The sequence below is a fragment of the Salvelinus fontinalis genome, chromosome 3 (assembly GCF_029448725.1).
Source record: "Salvelinus fontinalis isolate EN_2023a chromosome 3, ASM2944872v1, whole genome shotgun sequence".
Taxonomy (NCBI): Eukaryota; Metazoa; Chordata; class Actinopteri; order Salmoniformes; family Salmonidae; genus Salvelinus; species Salvelinus fontinalis.
This window is the reverse complement of record NC_074667.1, coordinates 45,866,286-45,889,613: the sequence shown is the minus strand read 5'-3', so window position 1 is coordinate 45,889,613 and position 23,328 is coordinate 45,866,286. Positions and strand designations below refer to the sequence as shown.

Here is a 23,328-nt window from a genome sequence, read left to right as displayed (position 1 = left end):
TTGGAGTATCTGTCCATAGGACCATTTTAAGCTGTACACTCCACAGAGCTGGGCTTTACGGAAGAGTGGCCAGAAAAAACCCATTGCTTAAAGAAATAAATAAGCAAAAACATGGTGTTTTGCCAAAAGGCATGTGGGACACTCTCCAAACATATGGAACAAGGTACTCTGGTCAGATGAGACAAAAATTGAGCATTTTGGCCATCAAGGAAAACGCTATGTCTGGCGTAAACCCAACACCTCTCATCACCCCGAGAACACTGCCGATGTTTTTCATCGGCAGCGACTGGGAAACTGGTCAGAATTTAAGGAATGATGGATGGCTCTAAATACAGGGAAATTCTTGAGGGAAACCTGTTTCAGTCTTCCAGAGATTTGAGACTGGGACAGAGGTTCACCTTCCAGCAGGACAATGACCCTAAGCATATTGCTAAAGCAACACTTGAGTGGTTTAAGGTGAAACATTTAAATGTCTTGGAATGGCCTAGTCAAAGCCCAGACCTCAATCCAATTGAGAATCTGTGGAATGACATAAAGATTGCTGTACACCAGCGGAACCCTTCCAACTTGAAGGAGCTGGAGGAGTTTTACCTTGAAGAATGGGCAAATATCCCAGTGGTTAGATGTGCCAACCTTATAGAGACATAAATGCTGCAAAAGGTGGCTCTACAAAGTATTGACTTTGGAAGGGTTAGAATAGTTATGCATGCTAAAGTTTTCTTTTTTTTCTTTCTTGTTTGTTTCACAATTAAACATATTTTGCATCTCTAAAGTGGAAGGCATGTTGTGTAAGTCAAATGATACAAACATCCCAAAAATTAATTTTAATTCCAGGTTGTAAGGCAACAAAGTAGGAAAAATGCCAAGGGGGGTTGTCGTGTTATTAGTATCGTTAAAGGTGAAGACTGTTATTTTATCAAATCAATTCTCTGTAATTATTATTATTACGTGATTAAACTAATCATGTAAATGTAATTAACCAGGATGTCAGGGCACCACGGAAAATTTTCATATTACAAAGTTAGAATTTTCTTAATATAACTCTTCAGATACTTTAATATCTGATCAATTATTCTTATAATAATTAATTATTATTAGTACCTTCGTCAGTCTCATCTGAACGTCGTAAATTGTTGGTTATCTGCACGAACCCAGTCTTTACTATAAATCATCCATACACCAATTGGCCCAATTATTTATTTACTAACTAATTAAACAATCACAGAATATACAATACATAATAACATTATACCATCCCTAGTGGACTAAACAAAAACAGTTAGGTTATAACACTATAGATTCAGAGAGAAGAGAAGGGGGTTTTGGAAGGAAGACTAAGGAACATTGGTCTTTATCGGACCTGGGAAGCTATTCTCACATAAATACATATGCCACTAATGATCGCTCATCCGGAAAAGCAATGCATTGTATTTACGTGAAGCTGGTGATGTGATGCTCTGGTTTGCCCTGTCCTTTGTGGAATTTTCCGGGTCATCGTGTGAGAAGTTCACATGGTCTGAGAGGTTCATCTCACTCTAGAGATTGGTCCACGTCGGTCAGTGTTCTCGTACTAGATTTGCTACCGTTCCAGCTGCAGTCTGTAGGGCTGTCATCTAGGACTCACTTCTTCTTGAGTGATCAATAGTTCAGAGTTCCTACCATTTCACGTGGAGAGCAAGCTCCCATGTTTCCTGGCCTGTATGGTTGACATTAGAATTAGCCCTTTTAAACGTGAGGACAAATCCTAACGGTATTCGGAACTTGAGTGACTTTTCGTTATGTAGAGTGGATATTCAACTTTTCGCCACCACAGCTCACGCTGGGGTTTACTTAGTTCAACGTAAATTGGGTCACGGGGGCTCTTATAGAAATGTAGAAAAGGGGTTGTGTCACGTTCCTGACCTGTTTTCTGTTATTTTTGTATGTGTTTAGTTGGTCAGGACGTGAGTTGGGGTGGGCATTCTATGTTTTGTGTATCTATGTTTAGTGTCAGTGTTAATTGACCTTGTATGGCTCTCAATCAGAGGCAGGTGGTTTACGTTTTCCTCTGATTGAGAACCATATATAGGTAGGTTGTTTCACATTGTTTGTTGTGGGTGGTTGTCTCCTGTGTCCGTATATGTTACCACACGGGACTGTATTGTTTGTTTGTAGTCGTGTACCTGTTCGTGCGTTCTTCGTTATATGTAAGTTCACATGTTTTAGGTCAGTCTACGTTCGTTTGTTATTTTGTAGTTTGTTGAAGTGTTATTTCGGTTTTCGTCTTTACTTTAATAAACTTCATTATGTCAAATTATCACGCTGCGCTTTGGTCCAATCCCTACTCCTCCTCTTCATCCGAAGAGGAGGAGGACGACCGTTACAGGGTGGTTCATAATTTCCAACGAATGCCTATTCGCTTGGGTGTGGCTACTGACGTAGTTAAACTTTACTGGGAAGATGATTTTCTAATTTTAAAAGTTAACATCACATTATATCATTTCGCAAATAGCTTCATCTTTACTCATTCATTTTATACAAGAATTAGATGCAAACCTCATAACTGAGGGACCTGTATGAACAGAGTTAGCGTAATGTGGCTGTATTGTCTTTCATAAGGTCACAAACAAAACGGACCAGGTCGTAGTTGGCTTCTCCACCGACTGATTACACATTCTCCAAAATAGGAGTATTGTTCAATTCTCAAATTCTGGGATGTAGTGGAATTGGGCGGGAGAATCCCTTTGTCTTACTGTGAAACTCTCTCTCAATTGCATGGTCAGGGAGAGTCTCTGTGGTATTTACGACGTGGTTGTAAGGTCGTAAAACTGCTCCCCTCCCCTCCTAACATCTACCTGTTGTATTCGGCGCATGTAAAAAAATTTTTTTTTTATTTTTGTTCAGTATATTACACCCTACGCTGCATCCCCAATGTATCACCAGCTATATCTACTGTAGGGGGCTGTTCCTTTCTGAAAGGATGTATTAGTATTCATAGCCATGCATACAGAGTTGTGTTAAGCAGAGTTTTGTCCGCCCGGCAGAGAGTAGAGAGGAGAGAGAGAGGGAACATGATGATTACTGAAGCTCAGCGCCAGTCGAGCCATTTCAAAGCCACTTTTCCCCCCACTGTCAGCCAGGGGACTAGGCTCACATCCAAGACACTGAAGATCTTGTCTCTTCCTTCTCGCTCCACTCTTTCCTTTCTTTCTCCTCTTCATCTTTTCCGACTCCCAGCAAACTTTCACCTGCTTTCACAGGATGACTCTCAAGTTCCTGTCTCCTCTCAAACTTTGTGAACTTCCTCTGTTTTTACAAAGTCATTGGGGGGTTGGCTAGGAGATGCTCCTGAGAGTTTTCCGTTAAAAACTCTCACACAAATCTTTCCATTGAGACTTCACAGTTCCTTTGGAATATAAGCTTTTGGCCTATGTTTGGCTGTCATTGTTGCGGTGAGTGTCTATCATTGTATGCATATTATATAAAATCTTTTTGTTGTCAGTTTTATTGTGTAGATGAGGGGCCTTCACAGGAGTGACTGATGGAAAGGGAAGGCATATTGCTTGACCTCTAACCTCTTGTTTGACCTCTAACCTCTTGACACTGTAACTCTAGTACACTGGCCCTGTAATAACACTGTGTTTCTCTGTCTGCTCAGGGAAGGTTCTGAACACAGACCTGCGCCACTACCTTAGCCTGCAGTTCCAGAAGGGCTCGTTGGATCACAAGCTGCAGCAGGTCATCCGAGACAACCTCTACCTGCGCACCATCCCCTGTAAGTCTCCTCAATCTCTGCTCCTAGGCTTGCATGTGAAATGGTACCCTATCTCCTAGTGCACTACTTTTGACCAGAGCCTTATGCAGACCATGGTCAAATGTAATGCACTAGAAGTTATAGGGTGACATTTCAGAGGCACACCTCACAACACCCCTCACCCCTAACACCACCCCTCACACGGACACCTAACACCAACCCCCACACCACCCCTCACATGGACCCCTCACACCACCCCTAACACCAACCCTAACACCAACCCTCACACCACCTCTAACACCAACCCCCACACCACCCCTCACACAGACACCTAACACCACCCCTCACACTGACTCCTCACACCACCCCTCACAACACCCCTCACACGGACTCCTCATACCACCCCTCACAACACCACTCACACAGTCCCCTCACACCACTCCTCACACCATCCCTAACACCAACCCCCACACCACCCCGAACACCACCCCTCACACGGACACCTAACACCAACCCCCACACCACCCCTCACACGGACTCCTCACACCACCCCTCATACGGACCCCTCACACCACCCCTCACACAGACCCCTAACACCACCCCTCACACGGACCACTCACACCACCCCTAACATCACCCCTCACACCACCCCTCATACGCACCCCTTACACCACCCTTCATACCACCCTTCACACCACCCCTTACAACACCACCTCTCACACCACCCCTCACACGGACCCCTCACACCACCCCTCACACGGACTCCTCACAACACCCCTTACAACACCCCTTACACGGTCCCCTCACACCACTCCTCAAACCACCCCTCACAACACCCCGAACACGGTCCCCTCACACCACTCCTCACACCACCCCTCACAACATCCCGAACACGGTCCCCTCACACCACCCCTCACAACACCCCTCACACGGTCCCCTCACACCACCCCTAACACCACCCCTCACACGGACTCCTCACACCACCCCTCACACGGACTCCTCACACCACCCCTCATACGGACCCCTAACGCCACCCCTCACACAGACACCTAACACCCCCCTCACACGGACTCCTCACACCACCCCTAACATCACCCCTCACACCACCCCTCATACGCACCCCCTACACCACCCTTCATACCACCCTTCACACCACCCCTCACACGGACCCCTCACACCACCCCTCACACGGACTCCTCACAACACTCCTCAAACCACCCCTCACAACACCCCTTACAACACCCCTCACACGGTCCCCTCACACCACTCCTCAAACCACCCCTCACAACACCCCGAACACGGTCCCCTCACACCACCCCTCACACCACCCCTCACACCACCCCCAATGACCCCTCACACGGACACCTAACACCAACCCCCACACCACCCCTCACACGGACTCCTCACACCACCCCTCATACGGACCCCTAACACCACCCCTAACACCACCCCTCACACAGACACCTAACACCCCCCCTCACACGGACTCCTCACACCACCCCTCACATGGACCACTCACACCACCCCTAACATCACCCCTCACACCACCCCTCATACGCACCCCTTACACCACCCTTCATACCACCCTTCACACCACCCCTTACAACACCACCCCTCACACCACCCTTCACACCACCCCATACAACACCACAACTCACACCACCCCTCACACAACACACTTCATCGAGCCAGGTCTCGCACACACACCTAAAGCTCAACATGACAGCAAAAACGAAGAAATACTCATAAACCCAGACGTTGCTCCAAATTGCAGTCTGTGATTGTGGTCTTTTATACGAAATCTTTTATTCTGAGTGGTGCAAGATGTGTGTTATTGAAACAATCAATCTGCAAATTACATTCAATCTGAATTACTTTCAATCTGAATGACCTTCAATCTGAATTACTTTCAATCTGAATGACCTTCAATCTGAATTACTTTCAATGAGAATTACTTTCAATTTGCATTAACTTTGGTCTGAATGACCGTTAGAGCTTTCAGTTAAGAATAGATATAGAGGTGCTAGCCTCTCCTCAATGGTCATAATAGATGTGTGCTAAGAGTAGGAAAGGAATGTGGTTCTGATAGAAGACAGGATGAACATTCATGGAGAACAGAAACCTTATCTCCAAATGATGTAGTAATTATGTCATTATTAACACACATTATGTGACAACATTTAGAGCATAATATTTACCATTTCATTTTTCCAAAGAAGGACCATCTCCAATAAGAACAGCAACATGTTTGAGCATACCTCTTGGTTTTAGTCACACACAGTCCCACTGTTCCTCAGGCTATGGCAGACAGTTCTGCACTGCACTGTCACAAACACAGCGATAGGCTCCCTGCTCTCCCCCACAGGGCTGGAAGATGCTCTTTCTTGTAGAGTGGGGAATTGTAGGCAGAAGGGGGACATTTTTATGGGAAGTAAGCCACTTACCTCTCATGTATATTTACATTTTTGGAGAGGAGGAATATTTATCCCACTATCAATCAATCCCTTCTCTCAACCACTTTCGATCATATGTGAGTTGAAGATTTCTGCCTTCTCTTGGACAGTCAACGTACGTACAGTGGCTTGCAAAAGTATTCACCCCCCTTGTCATTTTTCTTATTTTGTTGCCTTTCAACCTGGAATTAAAATAGATTTTTGTGGGGTTTGAATCATTTGATTTACACAACATGCCTACCACTTTGAAGATGCAAAATATGTTTAATTGTGAAACAAACAAGAAATAAGACAAAGAAACAGAACTTGAGCTTGCATAACTATTCCCTCCCAAAGTCAATACTTTGTAGAGCCACCTTTTGCAGCAATTACAGCTCAAAGTCTCTTGGGGTATGTCTCTATAAGCTTGGCACATCTAGCCACTGGGATTTTTGCCCATTCTTCAAGGCAAAACTGCTCCAGCTCCTTCAAGTTGAAAGGGTTCCGCTGGTGTACAGCAATCTTTATTCATACCACAAATTCTCAATTGGATTGAGGTCTCAGCTTTGACTAGGCCATTTCAAGACATTTAAATGTTTCCCCTTAAACCACTCAATTGTTGCTTTAGCAGTATGCTTAGGGTCATTGTCTTGCTGAAGGGTGAACCTCTGTCCCAGTCTCAAATCTCTGGAAGATTGAAACAGGTTTCCCTCAAGAATTTCCCTGTATTTAGCAACATCCATCATTCCGTCAATTCTGACCAGTTTCCCAGTCGCTGCCGACGAAAAACATCCCCACAGCACGATGCTGCCACCACAATGCTTCACTGTGGGGATGGTGTTCTTGGGGTGATGCGAGGTGTTGGGTTTACGCCAGACATAGCGTTTTCCTTGATGGACAAAAAGCTCAATTTTAGTCTCATCTGACCAGAGTACCTTCTTCCATATGCTTGGAGAGTCTCACATGCCACATGTCTTTTGGTGAACATATTTCTTTCTTTAAGCAATGCTTTTTTTCTGGCCACTCTTCTTTAAAGCCCAGCTCTGTGGAGTGTAAGCTTAAAGTGGTCCTATGGACAGATATTCCAATCTCCGCTGTGGAGGTTTGCAGCTCCTTCAGGGTTATCTCTTTGTTGCCTCTCTGATTAATGCCCTCCTTGCCTGGTCCGTGAGATTTGGTGGGCGGTCCTCTCTTGGCAGGTTTGTTGTGGTGCCATATTCTTAATAATGGTTTTAATGGTGCTTTGTGGGATGTTCAAAGTTTCTGATATTTGTTTTAACCCAACCCTGATCTGTACTTCTCCACAACTTTGTCCCTGGCCTGTTTGGAGAGCTCCTTGGTCTTCATGGTGCCGCTTGCTTGGTGGTGCCCCTTGCTTAGTGGTGTTGCAGACTCTGGGGCTGTCACGAATCTCGCCGAAGATGGTGCCTCTTCCTGTTCGGGCGGCGCTCGGCGGTCGTCATCGCCGGCCTACTAGCTGCCACCGATCCCCTTTTCTGTTTCAGTTAGTTTTGTCTGATTAGTTTCACCTGTTTCTTGTTTCGGTTTTGTTTTGGGCTATTTAAACCCGGTAGGCCCGCCGGCTTTTGTGCGGGCTTGATTTTCTGTTCATGGTGTGTGGATTATTATGGATTCTGTTTTCCTGGACAGTTTCGTCCTATTTGTTGGACTGGGTATTTTATGGGCCCTTGTGTTTGGCGGGACCGTTACTCTGTTCTTGGAATAAAGATCCACGTTTTGAACTATCCTGCTCTCTGCGCCTGACTCCTCCACCCACTACTCCTAGAAGCCATTACAGGGGCCTTTCAGAACAGGTGTATATATACTGAGATCATGTGAGAGATCATGTGACACTTAGATCGCACACAGGTGGACTTTATTTAACTAATTATTTGACTTCTGGACATAATTGGTTGCACCAGATCTTATTTAGGGGCTTCATAGCAAAGGGTGAACACATATGCACACACCACTTTTACGTTGTAATATTTTTGGGGGGGAAATTAGTAATTTTTTTCATTTCACTTCACCAATTTGGACTATTTTGTGTATGTCCATTACATGTTATCCAAATAAAAATCCATTTAAATTACAGGTTGTAATGCAACAAAATAGGAAAAACGTCAAGGAGGATGAATACTTTTGCAAGGCACTGTACACCTGTTTGTGCCTGACAGTTTCTGTGTCCAGTCTGTGCTCCTAGTTTGTATACTTCCTTCGTCTTTCTTACTTTAGCTGGCAGAGTGAAAACTGTTCTTTCTCAGGTTAAAGGTTGAGCTAGTAAGTGCATCATTCTATCAGTGCTGAATGTTTTATGTTGTGCTGTAATAGAATTCACTGTGTCTCTCTGTTGGTGTCACGCCCTGACCATAGTTTGCTTTGTATGTTTATATGTTTTGTTTGGTCAGGGTGTGATCTGAGTGGGCATTCTATGTTGTATGTCTAGTTTGCCTGTTTCTGTGTTTGGCCTGATATGGTTCTCAATCAGAGGCAGGTGTTAGTCGTTGTCTCTGATTGGGAACCATATTTAGGTAGCCTGTTTTGTCATTGTGGGTTGTGGGTGATTGTCTATGTGTAGTGTTTTTGTGTCAGCACTATTATTCATTAGCTTCAAGTTCGTTGTTTGTTATTTTTGTATAGTTTCGTTAAATGTTCTCTGTGTTAATAAATATCAAGATAACACTTACCACGCTGCATATTGGTCCTCCGATCCTTCAAACTTCTCCTCCTCAGATGAGGAGGATGACGAGCGTGACAGTTGGTGTGTTTTCTCCAGAGACTAACCTGCCAGATCTCTCAGGGGATGGACACAGCTCCTTAGAACTCATCTCATGGCTATATGGAATTTTACAGACTTATTAGCGGATGGCGACAATTGTTAATTGCAGAATTAAATGTCTATTTCAGGGATCTACTTGTCTTCCTCCACACGTTTACAGTATCTTGTTTTATATTTCTCCCAGTCCTACAGTTAAGGTTCTAGATCACAGAGCTGCAATCCACCATCCATCAGCCTCTGTAGCCTCACCGCATCACTGTGAATCCATAATTCCCTCTGTGAATTAGTCTTAATGAGTGAGTGACTAGAGTGACTGAGACAGAAAGACTAAATTACTCTCCATCACACTCTTTTAACCCCTTTCCGTCTCTCTGTTTTTGGCATTCTTGCCTTCCATATCTCTTACTTTCACTCCCTCTCTATCCCTCTCTCTTTCTCTCTTTCTCTCTTTCACTCTGAATATTTTTTAATTCAATATGCTGAGATTAATAGAAGTCAGAGATTAACAAGCCTCACTCAAACATGCATTTTATTCATGTCTATGCTTCCAGCATCTAGAATACACTGCTACCACACAAACCAACATACCTTTTGTGTTGGTTTGTGGGATGGTAGTAAATATGGTGTGCTCCCATGTCACTGTGCCAATGACCTAATTCCACAGCTCTAAGTGCTGTTGGTCAGAAACATCTATCTATCTGTCCTTTGCATCTGTGTAGTATACAGTCCTGGAAGGCTACTCTGTCCTTGTGCTTTTGAGAGCTAGCTTTCTATCACTTTGGGATGATAATAAAGATGATGCTCTGTTATAAAACCAAACATTACCCACTCCCCTTGGCGTGACCATGGCACAGCAGTATTATGGGCTCTGTGAGGGCAATGAAAGATGGGACAATCAGGAGGGGAGCGGGAGAGAGAGAGAGAGTGGGAGAAAGAAAGAGAGAAAGAGTGCTCACAGGACCTTACCGCATGCCATGGTAATCCCTGAGTCTCCTTCATTGGGCCTCAGACTGCCTCAGACTGCCTCCACATCTTCCAATATAACAAAGGCGCAGCAGGAAGCTCTTAAGAGCTCATAAGGGGACAAAGATGGGAGGCAGTCTCCGAGAGGGAAAAGGGCCCTTGGTCGCACTCAGTCCCAGTACGACTTCCCTTCCCTGAGGAGACACAGCCTCCTGAGCTCCCTCTCAGTGCACTCTCTTTTTCTGCTGGCTTATGTTGACTTGGTGAGAGGGGAGTGCAGTACTGCACCCGGCCAGTGTGTGGCATCAGTTAGGCTGTCGAAAGGCAACTGGCTCTGCTGATTGTGCTCTTGGTGATATAATACCATTGAGTTTAGTTTTTGGCATGAATATAGTTCAGTGCCACGCAAAATTAGATTTTATTCTGAGATCTTTATAAGAAACAGGCCATGGCCTTGAATTACATGATTTTCCTGAATTTGTGTTTTCACGTAATACCCTACTGGATACAGACGCCAATTCAACATCTATTCCACGTTGGTTCAATGTAATTAATTGAAATGACGTGGAAACAACGTTTAGTCAACCAGTGTGTGCCCAGTGGGACAGTTCTTGAATAAGCTGTTTTAAATTCCTGCACACTTATAAAAAATGTATCTTTAACCCATTTTCTCTTCTTCAAAGTAAATGCTATGGCCACAAAAGCACTGAGGCTCCTCGTTTTTGCAATACTTTTTCCCCTCTGTATTTGACACACGAATCCCAGTGGCATTTTCAAGTGCCAAGATGAAACAATGCAAAAAAATGCCATGTTATTATTCTGGTTCTCTTTTTCTGAGTGAAACCGCCTCTGATGTCCCTGCTGTGGCGTGACTCTTTGTCTGTGTCTGTGGCATCGATGCTAGCCAGGTCTTAAAAAAGTAGGACCGCAGTATATGAAAGGGAGAGATTATGAAAGACTTGATGGAGTGCCAATTTGGGTCCAAGGTAGACACATATTCATGCATTCTCATTATCTCTCTCACACACACATACTGTACAAACACACACACACAGTAGCACACACACACACACACACACACACACATTGCCAAGATTTACACCGCTGAGGGAGAAGTGCTTGCTTCAGATGAACGTGACCATGTGAATCAAGATTATTATAATAAATGAAAACAAAAGATTAATCATGAAAAAACTATTTTATAAACTGAAATAAAATAATTAACAAAACAGTTTGAGAAAACTAAAACTATACAGAAATGATTTTATTTGACTGAAAAACTAACTAAAATAAAAACCATCATGAATTATGGTCCCCCTAAACTTTAGGAAAAAATCTAATGGGGTTTTCAAGTTTTTGAATCTTGCCGGCAAACAATGCCAGGTGTTGGCGATATTTCATATAGGTTGAGCTTGGCCCTCAGATCCTCCACAGATCTACGCCAGGCGGTGTTTGAAGAAGGCCCGGAAGACCACCAAGGACTCCAGTCACCTGAGCCACGGACTGTTCACTCTGTTACCATCTGGCAAGCGGTATCCGAGGAATGGGTCTCAGACCAACGGTAGAACACAATAAAATGTACGTTGTGGAGAATGTGGACAGAATCATGAAATCCAGACATTAGAATGGAATTCAACAATGTTCAAAATGTTTTGAACTTATTAGAAAATGCATTAATTTGGCCAAGATTATTATAAGACATGAACAAACTGCATCAGTGATCCATATTTTCCTTCAACTTTCTGAAGAGGCAATGGCATAGGAATGCCTCTGTCTCTGTGTGAGTGCTTGTCTGCCTTTTTGTGTACTCGTTTGTGATGTTGCTAATGTAATGACAACTCACTTCTAGTAGAGGGAAAGGTCCCCAAAAACCTTCTCAATGAACTAGTCTCTTTTGTGCAAATAGTCTCTTAGGTGTAGATAGTCACTAAGGTGCAGGTCTGTGCAGGGAGACAGATATGGTTAGCTGTTCAGCAGTGATGTCCTGGTTGTAGAAGCTGTCTCGGATCATTGTTGTAGGGCCATATAAAATCACTTAGATTTTTTTGCTTGATTCCGTTTATTTTTTTCTCAAAATCGGTTTTCTGTGTTTTGTTGTTCATGGTTTTTGGTCTCAAAATCACACTTTTTAAATAGAAAAACAGACAAATTGGATGTTCTAAGTGCTCAACAATGCTTAAACCACATCAGGAGACCACTTTTGAGGTCTGGGTGTAGTCGCCCTTAATTCAACTTCACACTAGCCAGAGACTGTTGTTTGGTTAGCGATGATTCTGTAGCGCTCATGTGATTGCAGTGTTTGCAAAACAAATGGCCACTGTATTGATGAAAATAATCATGATATCATTCTGCCAGGTAGGCATAGCTACTTTGTAGTTAGCATTTCATTGAGAAGGTTTTTGGGGACCTTTCCCTCTACTAGAAGTCAGTTGTCATTACATTAGCAACATCACAAACGAGTACACAAAAAGGCAGACAAGCACTCACACAGAGACAGAGGCATTCCTATGCCATTGCCTCTTCAGAAAGTTGAAGGAAAATATGGATCACTGATGCAGTTTGTTCATGTCTTATAATAATCTTGGCCAAATTAATGCATTTTCTAATAAGTTCAATTTTTTTTTAACATTGTTGAATTCCATTCTAATGTCTGGATTTCATGATTCTGTCCACGTTCTCCACAACGTACATTTTATTGTGTTCTACCGTTGGTCTGAGACCCATTCCTCGGATACCGCTTGCCAGATGGTAACAGAGTGAACAGTCCGTGGCTCAGGTGACTGGAGTCCTTGGTGGTCTTCCGGGCCTTCCTCAAACACCGCCTGGCGTAGATGTACTGGAGAGCAGGGAGCTATGCCCCAGTGATGTATTGGATCATCTGCACCACCCTCTGTACAGCCTTGCGGTTGAGGGCGGGGCAGTTGCCATACCAGGCGGTGATGCAGCCAGTCAAGATGCTCTCGATAGTGCAGCTGTAGACATTTTTGAGGATCTGAGGGCCCATACCGAATTTCTTCAGTCGACGGTAGAAGAGGCGCTGTTGTGTAATTGCTCCATGTGTGATTGGTCCAACATATTTCTTGCACCAGTCTAGGCGCTAATCCTTTAAAATCCAAGTCACATTAAGATTGACTTCATCATTTAAACCGTACCTAACCTATGACCTGACCCATGACCCAATCTGCATACCCTGCCCGTCATCAGTTGAGACACAGCATACTCTTGAATACAGGATGGGTTTCATTTCAATCATAGAAATATAATTCATAGAATGAACCTATCCCTTCAGACCACTGCAATAGCTGGTACACCATTGTCTTATTCTATTCTATTATTCTATGATGTATATATTTATGTGATTTCTTCCTATGGAAGATGGACAGTTTAATTTAGAACAATGGATATTTTCACTCAAGTAAGCATTCTCTGGTGTGTGGATCTCCAACCATCTTTGTTGTACCATTTAAAAGTAGATATTTCAATATAATTCACATTTTAGTAAATGTATTAGCCAAATCATGACACCCAGTTTGTATTCAAGAGTATGCTGTGTCTCCACAGATGGCGGGCACAACACAAACACCTCAGATTATGTAAATGAGGGTCTAAGATACAAAATGTAGTATACAAACATGAAAAATTGGAGTTTATGCATTTTTGGATAATTGACGTAAAAAGTGACATATATATTTTGCACATGGAATAGCCTTCATTTCTCAGAACAAGAACAGACTGATGAGTGTCAGAAGAAAGTTCTTTGTTTCTAGCCTTTTTGAGCCTGTAAACGAACCCACAAATGCAGATGCTCCATATTACATAACTAGTCTAAAGAAGGCCAGTTTTATTGCTTCTTCTATCAGCACAAGAGTTTTCAGCTGTGCTAACATAATTGCAAAAGGGTTTTCTAATGATCAATTAGCGTTTTAAAATTATCAACTTGAATTAGCTAACACAACGTGCCATTGGAACACCAGAGTGATGGTTGCTGATAATGGGCCTCTGTACGCCTATGTAAATATTGCATAAAAAATCATCCGTTTCCAGCTACAATAGTCCTTTACAACATTTACAACAATGTCTACACTGTATTTCTGATCAATTTGATGTTATTTTAATGGACAAAAAATGTGCGTTTCTTTCAAAAACAAGGACATTTCTAAGTGACCCCAAACTTTTGAACGGTAGTGTATATATAGTACCAGTCAAAAGTTTGGACACACCTACTCATTCCAGGGTCTTTATTTATTTTTCCTATTTTCTACATTGTAGAATAATAGTGAAGACATCAAACTATGAAATAACACATATGGAATCATGTAGTAACCAAAAAAGTGTTAAACAAATCAAAATATATGTTATATTTGGGATTCTTAACCACCCTTTGCCTTGATGACAGCTTTGCACACTCTTGGCATACTCTCAACCAGCTTCATAAGGTTGTCACCTGGAATAAATTTCCATTAACAGGTGTGCCTTGTTAAAAGTTAAGAAGGAAAGAAATTCCACAAATTAATGCGTTTGAGCCAATCAGTTGTGTTGTGACAAGGTAGGAGTGGTATACAGAAGATAGCCCTATTTGGTAAAAGACCAAGTCCATATTATAGCAAGAACAACTAAATGTTTATAAAAAAAAAAAAATGTAACCTTCATTTAACTAGGCGAGTCAGTTATGAACAAATTCTTATTTACAATGACGGCCAACCCCGGCCAAACCCGGACGATGCTGGGCCAATTTTGCGCCAACATATGGGAACCCCAATCACGTCCGGTTGTGATACAGCCTGGAATCGAACCAGGGTCTGTAGTGACGCCTCTTGCACTGAGATGCAGTGCCTTAGACCGCTACACCACTCGGGAGCCTCAAGCTCGGGAGCCTTAAGCAAAGAGAAACGACAGTCCATCATTATTTTAAGACTTGAACGTCAGTCAATACAGGACATTTCAAAAACTTTTAAAGTTTCTTCAAGTTTAGTCGCAAAAACCATCAAGCACTATGATGAAACTGGCTCTTGTGAAGACCGCCACTGGAAAGGAAGAACCAGAGTTACCTCTACTGTAGACTATAAGTTCATTAGAGTTAACTGCACCTCAGATTGCAGCCCAAATAAATGCTTTACAGAGTTCAAGTAACAGACACATCTCAACATCAGCTGTTCAGAGGAGACTGCGTGAATCAGGCCTTCATGGTTGAATTGCTGCAATGAAACCACTACTAAAGGACACCAATAAGAAGAAGAGACTTGTTTGGGCAAAGAAACACAAGCAATAGACATTAAACCGGTGGAAACCTGTCCTTTGGTCTGATGAGTCTAAATTTGGTAGATTTTTGGTTCCAACCTTTGTGCCTTTGTGAGACGCAGAATAGGTGAACGGATGATCTCCGCATGTGTGGTTCCCACCACGAAGCATAGAGGAGGACATGTGATGGTGTGGGGGTGCTTTGCTGGTGAGACTGTCAGTGATTTATTTAGAATTCAAGGCACAGCATGGCTACCACCAGCATGGCTACCACAACATTCTGCAGCGATACGCCATCCCATCGTGTTTGTGCTTAGTGGGACTGTCATTTGTTTTTTAACAGGACACCTCCAGGCTGTGTAAGGGCTATTTGACCAAGAAGGAGAGTGATGGAGTGCTGCATCAGATGACCTGGCCTCCACAATCACCCGACCTCAACCCAATTGAGATAGTTTGGGATAAGTTTGGACCGCAGAGTGAAGGAAAAGCAGCCAAAAAGTGCTCAGCATATGTGGGAACTCCTTCAAGACTGTTGGAAAAGCATTCCTCATTTAGCTGGTTGGGAGATTGCCAAGAGTGCACAAAGCTGTCATCAAGACAAAGGGTGGCTACTTTGAAGAATCCAAAATATATTTGGATTTGTTTAAAACTTTTTGGGTTATTAGATGATTCCATATGTGTTATTTCATAGTTTTGATGTCTTCACTATTATAATACAATGTAGAACATAGTAAAATTAAGAAAAAACCTGTGAATGAGTAGGGGTGTCCAAATTTTGGACTGGTACTGTGTATATATATATTTTTTATAAATCATTAAATAGATTGACAACCCTGTTTGTAAACTTTGTAAACTTTCAAATGATATCAAACTCAACTGTTTTTTCAGTGATGAAGACATGGATATCTGATGGTTGGGTGAAGTATGCAAAATGGGTCAACTTTGAACACCTCTATCTCCTGAATGTTTTGACATTCAGGTCCAAAAAGTAACTGTATCATCACTTCTACCATTAGCAAACATGTATGGAATATTTCATTCAAATGAAATGGGTGGAGGCGAAAGTGATTAAATTCATATGGAACGACCTTATTGACTGTGTTGGGGGTAAAAAGTTAAAAGTGTGCTCAAAGACTCTGCTCCCAAGTAGATACTCAGCACCCTCAAAGCAAAGCACAGTTCATCCTCATGTTTCCCTCAACAGGTTGACAATGGAATAGTTACAGTAGCAGCAATATTGGTGTGACATCTAAATGATGCTGCAAGTGAGATAGAGGCTTGGCATGTAGCGGTGCCCTCAGTAATTGCCTTATGGGGGACATTTTCAGGGACTAAAGTTGGCATAAGAAGACAGAAACAGACATCCTGTTAATGAGAGAATGCTGTGAACCCCCTAATGCTAATATCACACAATCCCCATGTCCTTTTCTTTGATCTATCTGTGATACCAGTGAGCACTAAATAGGCCCTCCCTCCATATGTTTCCTACCCTTTGCATCAGTGTTCATGGGCTCATTCTATATTCAATTGTTGTTGCATTCTCATATGCTCATGTTTGTATTTGTTTGTGTGATTAACAGGCACCACGCGGCTGCCCAGAGAACGGGAGGTACCGGGTGTGGACTACAACTTCATCAGCGTGGAAGACTTCCGTATCCTGGAGGAGAGTGGCCTTCTGCTGGAGAGTGGAACCTACGATGGTGAGGATTCACTAAAGCGTTCAATAATTGATTAATAAACTTAGTAGTCAGTTGTTGAATTAATTACAGTTGGCAAGAGTGAATTGCATTGGCCAAGGCTAAATAGATTTATCAGGCAAACATTATTAAGAGGCTTGTTAGAACTGAAACCTTCGATTCAAAGGAGGCGAGGATACTCAAGAGCCCTTGAGCTGCTCTATCCATTAAGAACTCCTTTAATCTGTAGAGCGGCAATGTGCTGAAAGGCTGCCCCACCTGATCACCAACCTCAGTAGATCCTCTGTAGATGTTTTAACCTGCTGAACTGTGTCTGGCCAGCTGACTCCACTACTGCAGAGGCAGAGGAGAAGCTATCTATGGTTTATTCATGTATTGATGGCCCTCTCTACCTATGAGGTTGCATGCTTCCAAAAACTACTGGCAGCTACCAGATCTCTTTATATGGCCTCCCATCCTTCCGGTATCCTCTCCGACAAAAGAGGTGTCCTCTTTATAAAGGAAAATCAGTTTAGTTTGTGCCTTGGTGATGACACACTGAACTTGGCTGTTGTGTGAACTCCTGTATGTAACCATAGCAAATGTTGTTATAGCAGCAGACGACAGTTCATACATAGTAAAATACATATATATTTTATTTGCAGTGTTGACACAAGAATGGCTGTTTTTGGGTTTTCCTGCTATTGTATGTAGTCACTCACAGTTGAATGAGTTGAATCAGTTTTACAGTTTTACTTTTTAATAGCACTTCAATGGCACATTAAGTACTCACCCTGCATTATGGGGTTGAATAGTCTCAGAGTATTTATGTCATGAAGAATTGGAGCCGAGGATTTTTCTCACATTGTCCGATGATAATGGCAATAACATGATAATCTCTTCTCTTTAAGCTCAGTCTTTCATACACCAAATTCTAGCTACCTGCTGTGGAATCAGAATGGACTCAGGCTTTGAATGTTAGAGGAGCACCTCTGATCTAGTGATTGGCCCATATCACATATCCTTCTCTCCAGTGTCTTTTATCTGGAGTAAGAGTCTTACCAACCAGACGCACAGGGTCTATGAAGGAGCTTGGCACTGGCAGGTCCTGACTGTTGACAGTTTCAAGTTCAAGTTTCATGCACAACTCAAAACCCAATAACGTACATTATTACAAGAAAAAAAGTAAAATAAGAAATGTGAAATACACAATAAAGTAAGTAAGCATAGTATATACAGGAAATATACAGTTCCAATACCATATTTGCAATGCGCAGTGATACTGGAGTGATGGAGGTAGATACAGTGCATTCGGAAAGTATTCAGACTTTTTCCAAAATGTGTTACGTTACAGCCTTATTCAAAATTGAATAAATATTTGTTTTACCCATCAATCTATACACAATACCCCATAATGACAAAGCAAAAAAGGGTTTTAGAAACGTTTGCAAATGTATTAAACATTTAAAACAGAAATACCTTATTTACATAAGTATTCAGATCCTTTGATATGAGACTTTAAATTGAGCTCAGGCGCACCCTGTTTCCATTGATCATCCTTGAGCTGTTTCCACAACTTAATTGGAGTCCACATGTGGTCAATTCAATTTATTGCACATGATTTGGAAAGGCACACGACTGTCTATATGAGGTCCCACAGTTGACAGTGCATATCAGAGCAAAAAATTGTCCGTAGAGCTCCGAGACAGGATTGTGTCGAGGCACAGATCTGGGGAAGGGTATCAAAAAATATCTGCAGCATTGACGGTCCCCAAAAACACAGTTGCCTACATCATTCTTCAATGGAAGAAGTTTGGAACCACCAAGGCTCTTCCTAGAGCTGGCCACCCGGCCAAACTGAGCAATCGGGGGAGAAGGGCCTCAGTCAGGGAGGTGACCAAGAACCTGATGGTCACTCTGACAGAGTTCCTCTGTAGAGATGGGAGAACCTTCCAGAAGGACAACCACATCTGCAGCACTCCACCAATCAGGTCTTTATGATAGAGCCAGACAGAAGTCATTCCTCAATAAAAGGCACATGACAGCCCGCTTGGAATTTGCCAAAAGGCACCTAAAGGACTCTCAGACCATGAGAAACAGCATTCTCTGGTCTGATGAAACCAAGATTGAACTCTTTGGCCTGAATGGCAAGCATCACATCTGGAGGAAACCTCGCTATGTTTTTCAGTGGCAGGAACTGAAAGACACGCCAGGATCGAGGGAGATATGAATGGAGCAGGGTACAGAGAGACCCTTGATGAGAACATGCTCCAGAGCGCTCAGGACCTCAGACTGGGGAGCAGTTTCACCTTCCAACAGGAAAACGACCCTAAGCCACACAGGCAAGACAATCCAGTAGTGGTTTCGGGACAAGTCTCTGAATGTCCTTGAGTGGCCCAGCCAAAGCCCGGACAGGAACCCTATCGAACATCTCTTGAGACACCTGAAAATAGCTGTGCTGCGACGCTCCCCATCCAACCTGACAGACCTTGAGAGGATCTGCAGAGAAGAATGGGAGAAACTCCCCAAATACAGTTGTGCCAAGCTTGTAGCATCATACCCAAGAAGATTCAAAGCTGTAATCGCTGCCAAAGGTGCTTCAACCAAGTACTGAGTAAAGGGTCTGAATACTTATGTAAATGTGATATTTTCTTTTTGTGTGTTTCTTAAAACCTGTTTTTGCTTTGTCATTATGGGGTATTGTGTGTAGATTGATGAGGGGGAAAAACAATTTAATCCATTTTAGAATAAGGCTGTAACAAAATGTGTAAATAGTCAAGGGTGATGATGGAGTGAGTGTTTGTGTTTGAAAATGATGGAGTGAGTGTTTGTGTGTGTGTTGGAGTGACAGTGTGTGTAGGGCCCTGTGAGTGTGCATAGAGAACTAAAAGGTCAATAACTCAGATAGTCTGTAGCTATTTTGTTAGCTATTTATCGTATTACTTGGGGTCGTAGAGAAAATTGTCTATGCCTTGGGTGGTTCGAGTCTTTAACGATTTTCCAGGCCTTCTTTTCACACCGCCTGATATAAAGGTCCTGGATGGTGGGAGTTCGGCCCCAGTGATGTACTGGGCTGTCCACACAACCCTCTGAGGGAGGTGCTATTGCCATACCAAGCAGTGATGCAGCCAGTCAATATGCTCTCAATGGTACAGCTGTAGAACCTTTTGAGGATTTGAGGGCCATGCCAATCTTTTTCAACCTCCCGAGGGGGAGAGGCACTGCCGTGCCTTCTTCACAACTGTGAGTGTGTGTTTGGACCATTTTCATTCTTTAGTGATTTGGACACCGAGGAATTTGAAGCTGTCTACATGATCCACTGCCGCCGTGTCGATGTGGATGGGGGCGTGCTCACCCCCCCCCCCCCATTTCCTGTAGTCCACGATCAGCTCTGATCAATGTCTTGCTGACGTTGAGGGAGAGATTGTTGCTCCGGCACCACACACCACGTCTCCTGGGCCCTCTGATGTGATGTCCCTCCAGATACTCCCTGAGGTTCTCCCTGTGAGTCAACCCCCAGCTGACAGACAGCAGGTTGGCATTGACGCCTCCTCACACACACTTTGAGCTAATCCCAGCCCTGTTGGGGAAGACAGAATTGAGATCACATAAAGTAAGAAAGGGGCTGCAGGTTTCAGAAGCTGTCAAGTCAAGGGACAGCCACCCACGGCTGTTAGCTGCCCTTCATCTCTGAGCTGGAGCCAGACTTGTGGGATTTCTGCACCTTTACAGGCAGCCAGATAACACGGTAAAGCACATATTCTGAATGATTTGATTAGGCTAGAGAGAGAGAGAGAGATTAGGGGAGAGAGGGAAGGAGAAAGGGAGAGGGCCAAGGATAGATTTAAAGGACTTCAGCTGAGCTGTGCCCAGAGTCAGCTCTTGATGGCAAGCTCTCAAAGCTGTACACTAGCAGTGTTTGGCTGGGTGCAAATGTGTGTATTGACTTTCCAGGGTTCTAGGCTGCACTTTGCTGTCCGCTGGAGTGCATTGAAGGCCCTGATAGTGACACGTTATCCAAAGAAACAGAGACAGCACAAACATGTTTGGGTATTGGCACATAGCTGTGGTCTCACTGCACAATGAGTAAACTAGGTACAGTACAGAGCTATTACAACGTAAAATTATATGGGATTTTTTTCCATTTAGATTTTTTGCCAAATTGAGTATACATTCTGAGTAAGTGTGTGCAACAAACAAGACCCAATTCCGCTGGAATCGCCTGCTGTATTTGAGCCCTCTAGTTTATTTTATGTCCTACATTAAATACCCATAGATTTGACTCGCCCAATTGACTTTTAGAGTAGGTTGTGATCATATTACTCTTCAATGTGATCTGTAACTAATCTTAATGTTTTTTCCAATACCCATTAGTCATTAGCTAGCTTGCATCCCTGCTCTCTGGCTGATTTGTAATAACATGCCAGACAATCCACCATCAGAGAACTAGCACTATTATCCTCTCTCACTTCCCTTACTTCCTGTCATCCCTGGCCGTTAACCCCCCATCTCCTACACCGACTGACTCCTTCCTTCCCCTGTGTCCTACACTGAGTATACAAAACATTAAGAACACCTGCTCTTTCCTCGACAAACTGACCAGGTGAATCCGGGTGAAAGCTATAATCCCTTATTTATGTCACTTGTTAAATCCATGTCAATCATCCATCCATCATTCCTTCAATTCTGACCAATTTCCCACTCGCTGCCGATGAAAAACATCCCCACAGCATGATGCTGCCACCACCATCCTTCACTGTGGGGATGGTGTTCTTGGGGTGATGAGAGGTGTTGGGTTTGCGCCAGACATAGTGTTTTCCTTGATGGCCAAAAAGCTCATTTTAAACTCATCTGACCAGAGTACCTTCTTCCATATGTTTGGAGAGTCTCCCACATGGCTTTTGGCAACCACCAAACATATTTGCTTATTTGTTTCTTTAAAAAAAACATTTATTTCACCTTTATTTAACCAGGTAGGCTAGTTGAGAACAAGTTCTCATTTACAACTGCGACCTGGCCAAGATAAAGCAAAGCAGTCCGACACAAACAACAACACAGAGTTGCACATGGAATAAACAAACATACAGTAAATAACACCATAGAAAAGTCTATAGAGTGTGTGCAAATGAGGTAAGATAAGGGAGGTAAGGCAATAAATAGGCCATAGTGGCGAAATAATTACAGTTTAGCAATTAAACACTGGAGTGATAGATGTTCAGAAGATGAATGTGCAAGTAGAGATACTGGGGTGCAAAGGAGCAACAAAAAAATACCAGTATGGGGATGAGGTAGTTGGATGGGCTGCAGTGGTACAGTCATCTGTGAGCTGCACTGACAGCTGGTGCTTAAAGTTAGTGAGGGAGATAAGAGTCTCCAGCTTCAGTGATTTTTGCAATTTGTTCCAGTCATTGGTTGCAAAGGCGGCCAAATGAGGAATTGGCTTTGGGGGTGACCAGTGAAATATACCTGCTGGAGCGCGTGCTATGGGTGGGTGCTGCTATGGTGACCAGTGAGCTGAGATAATGCGGGGCTTACCTAGCATAAACTTATAGATGACCTGGAGCCAGTGGGTTTGGCGACGAATATGAAGCGAGGGCCAGCCAACGAGAGCATACAGGTTGCAGTGGTGGGTAGTATATGCAGCTTTGGTGACAAAACGGATGGCACTGTGATAGACTGCATCCAATTTGCTGAGTAGAGTGTTGGAGACTATTTTGTAAATGACATCGCCAAAGTCAAGGATCGGTAGGATAGCCAGTTTTACGAGGGTATGTTTGGCAGCATGAGTGAAGGATGCTTTGTTGCGAAATAGGAAGCCGATTCTAGATTTCATTTTGGATTGGAGATGCTTAATGTGAGTCTGGAAGTAGAGTTTACAATCTAACCAGACACCTAGGCATTTGTAGTTGTCCACATATTCTAAGTCAGAACCGTCCAGAGTAGTGATGCTGTACGGGAGGGCAGGTGCAAGCAGCGATCAGTTGAAGAGCATGCATTTCGTTTTAGCAGTTGGAGGCCACGGAAGGAGAGTTGTATGGCATTGAAGCTCGTCTGGAGGTTAGTTAACTTGGCTTTCGAAGACGTTAGAAAGGCATGGTAGGCTAGATATAGGTCTGTAACAGTTTGGGTCTAGAGTGTCTCCCCCTTTGAAGAGGGGGATGACCGCGGCAGCATTCCAATCTTTGGGGATCTCAGACGATACAAAAGAGAGGTTGAACAGGCTAGTAATAGGGGTTGCAACAATTGTGGTGGATAATTTTAATAAGAGAGGGTCCAGATTGTCTAGCCCGGCTGATTTGTAGGGGTCCAGATTTTGCAGCTCTTTCAGAACATCGTCTAAATGAATTTGGGTGAAGGAGAAATGGGGGAGGCTTGTGTGTTGCTGTGGGGGGTGCATGGCTGTTGAGCCGTAGAAAAAGGATGATTGAAATTCTCAATTATCGTGGATTTATCGGTGATGACAGTGTTTCCTAGCCTCAGTGCAGTGGGCAGCTGGGAGGAGGTGCT

At 43.3% G+C, this 23,328-nt stretch overlaps 1 protein-coding gene across 3 annotated transcripts in view; it reads left to right on the top strand.

Annotated features, from left to right (window-relative positions):
• Nucleotides 1-23,328, top strand: part of LOC129850625 (membrane-associated guanylate kinase, WW and PDZ domain-containing protein 3-like) — a 174,510-nt gene that overhangs the window by 110,140 nt on the left and 41,042 nt on the right. For all 3 annotated transcript variants that reach the window (XM_055916932.1, XM_055916930.1, XM_055916940.1), the window contains exons 2-3: nucleotides 3,638-3,754; nucleotides 16,726-16,845. In XM_055916932.1, coding sequence (XP_055772907.1) covers nucleotides 3,638-3,754; nucleotides 16,726-16,845 — 237 coding nt within the window. The remainder of the gene's footprint in view (nucleotides 1-3,637; nucleotides 3,755-16,725; nucleotides 16,846-23,328) is intronic.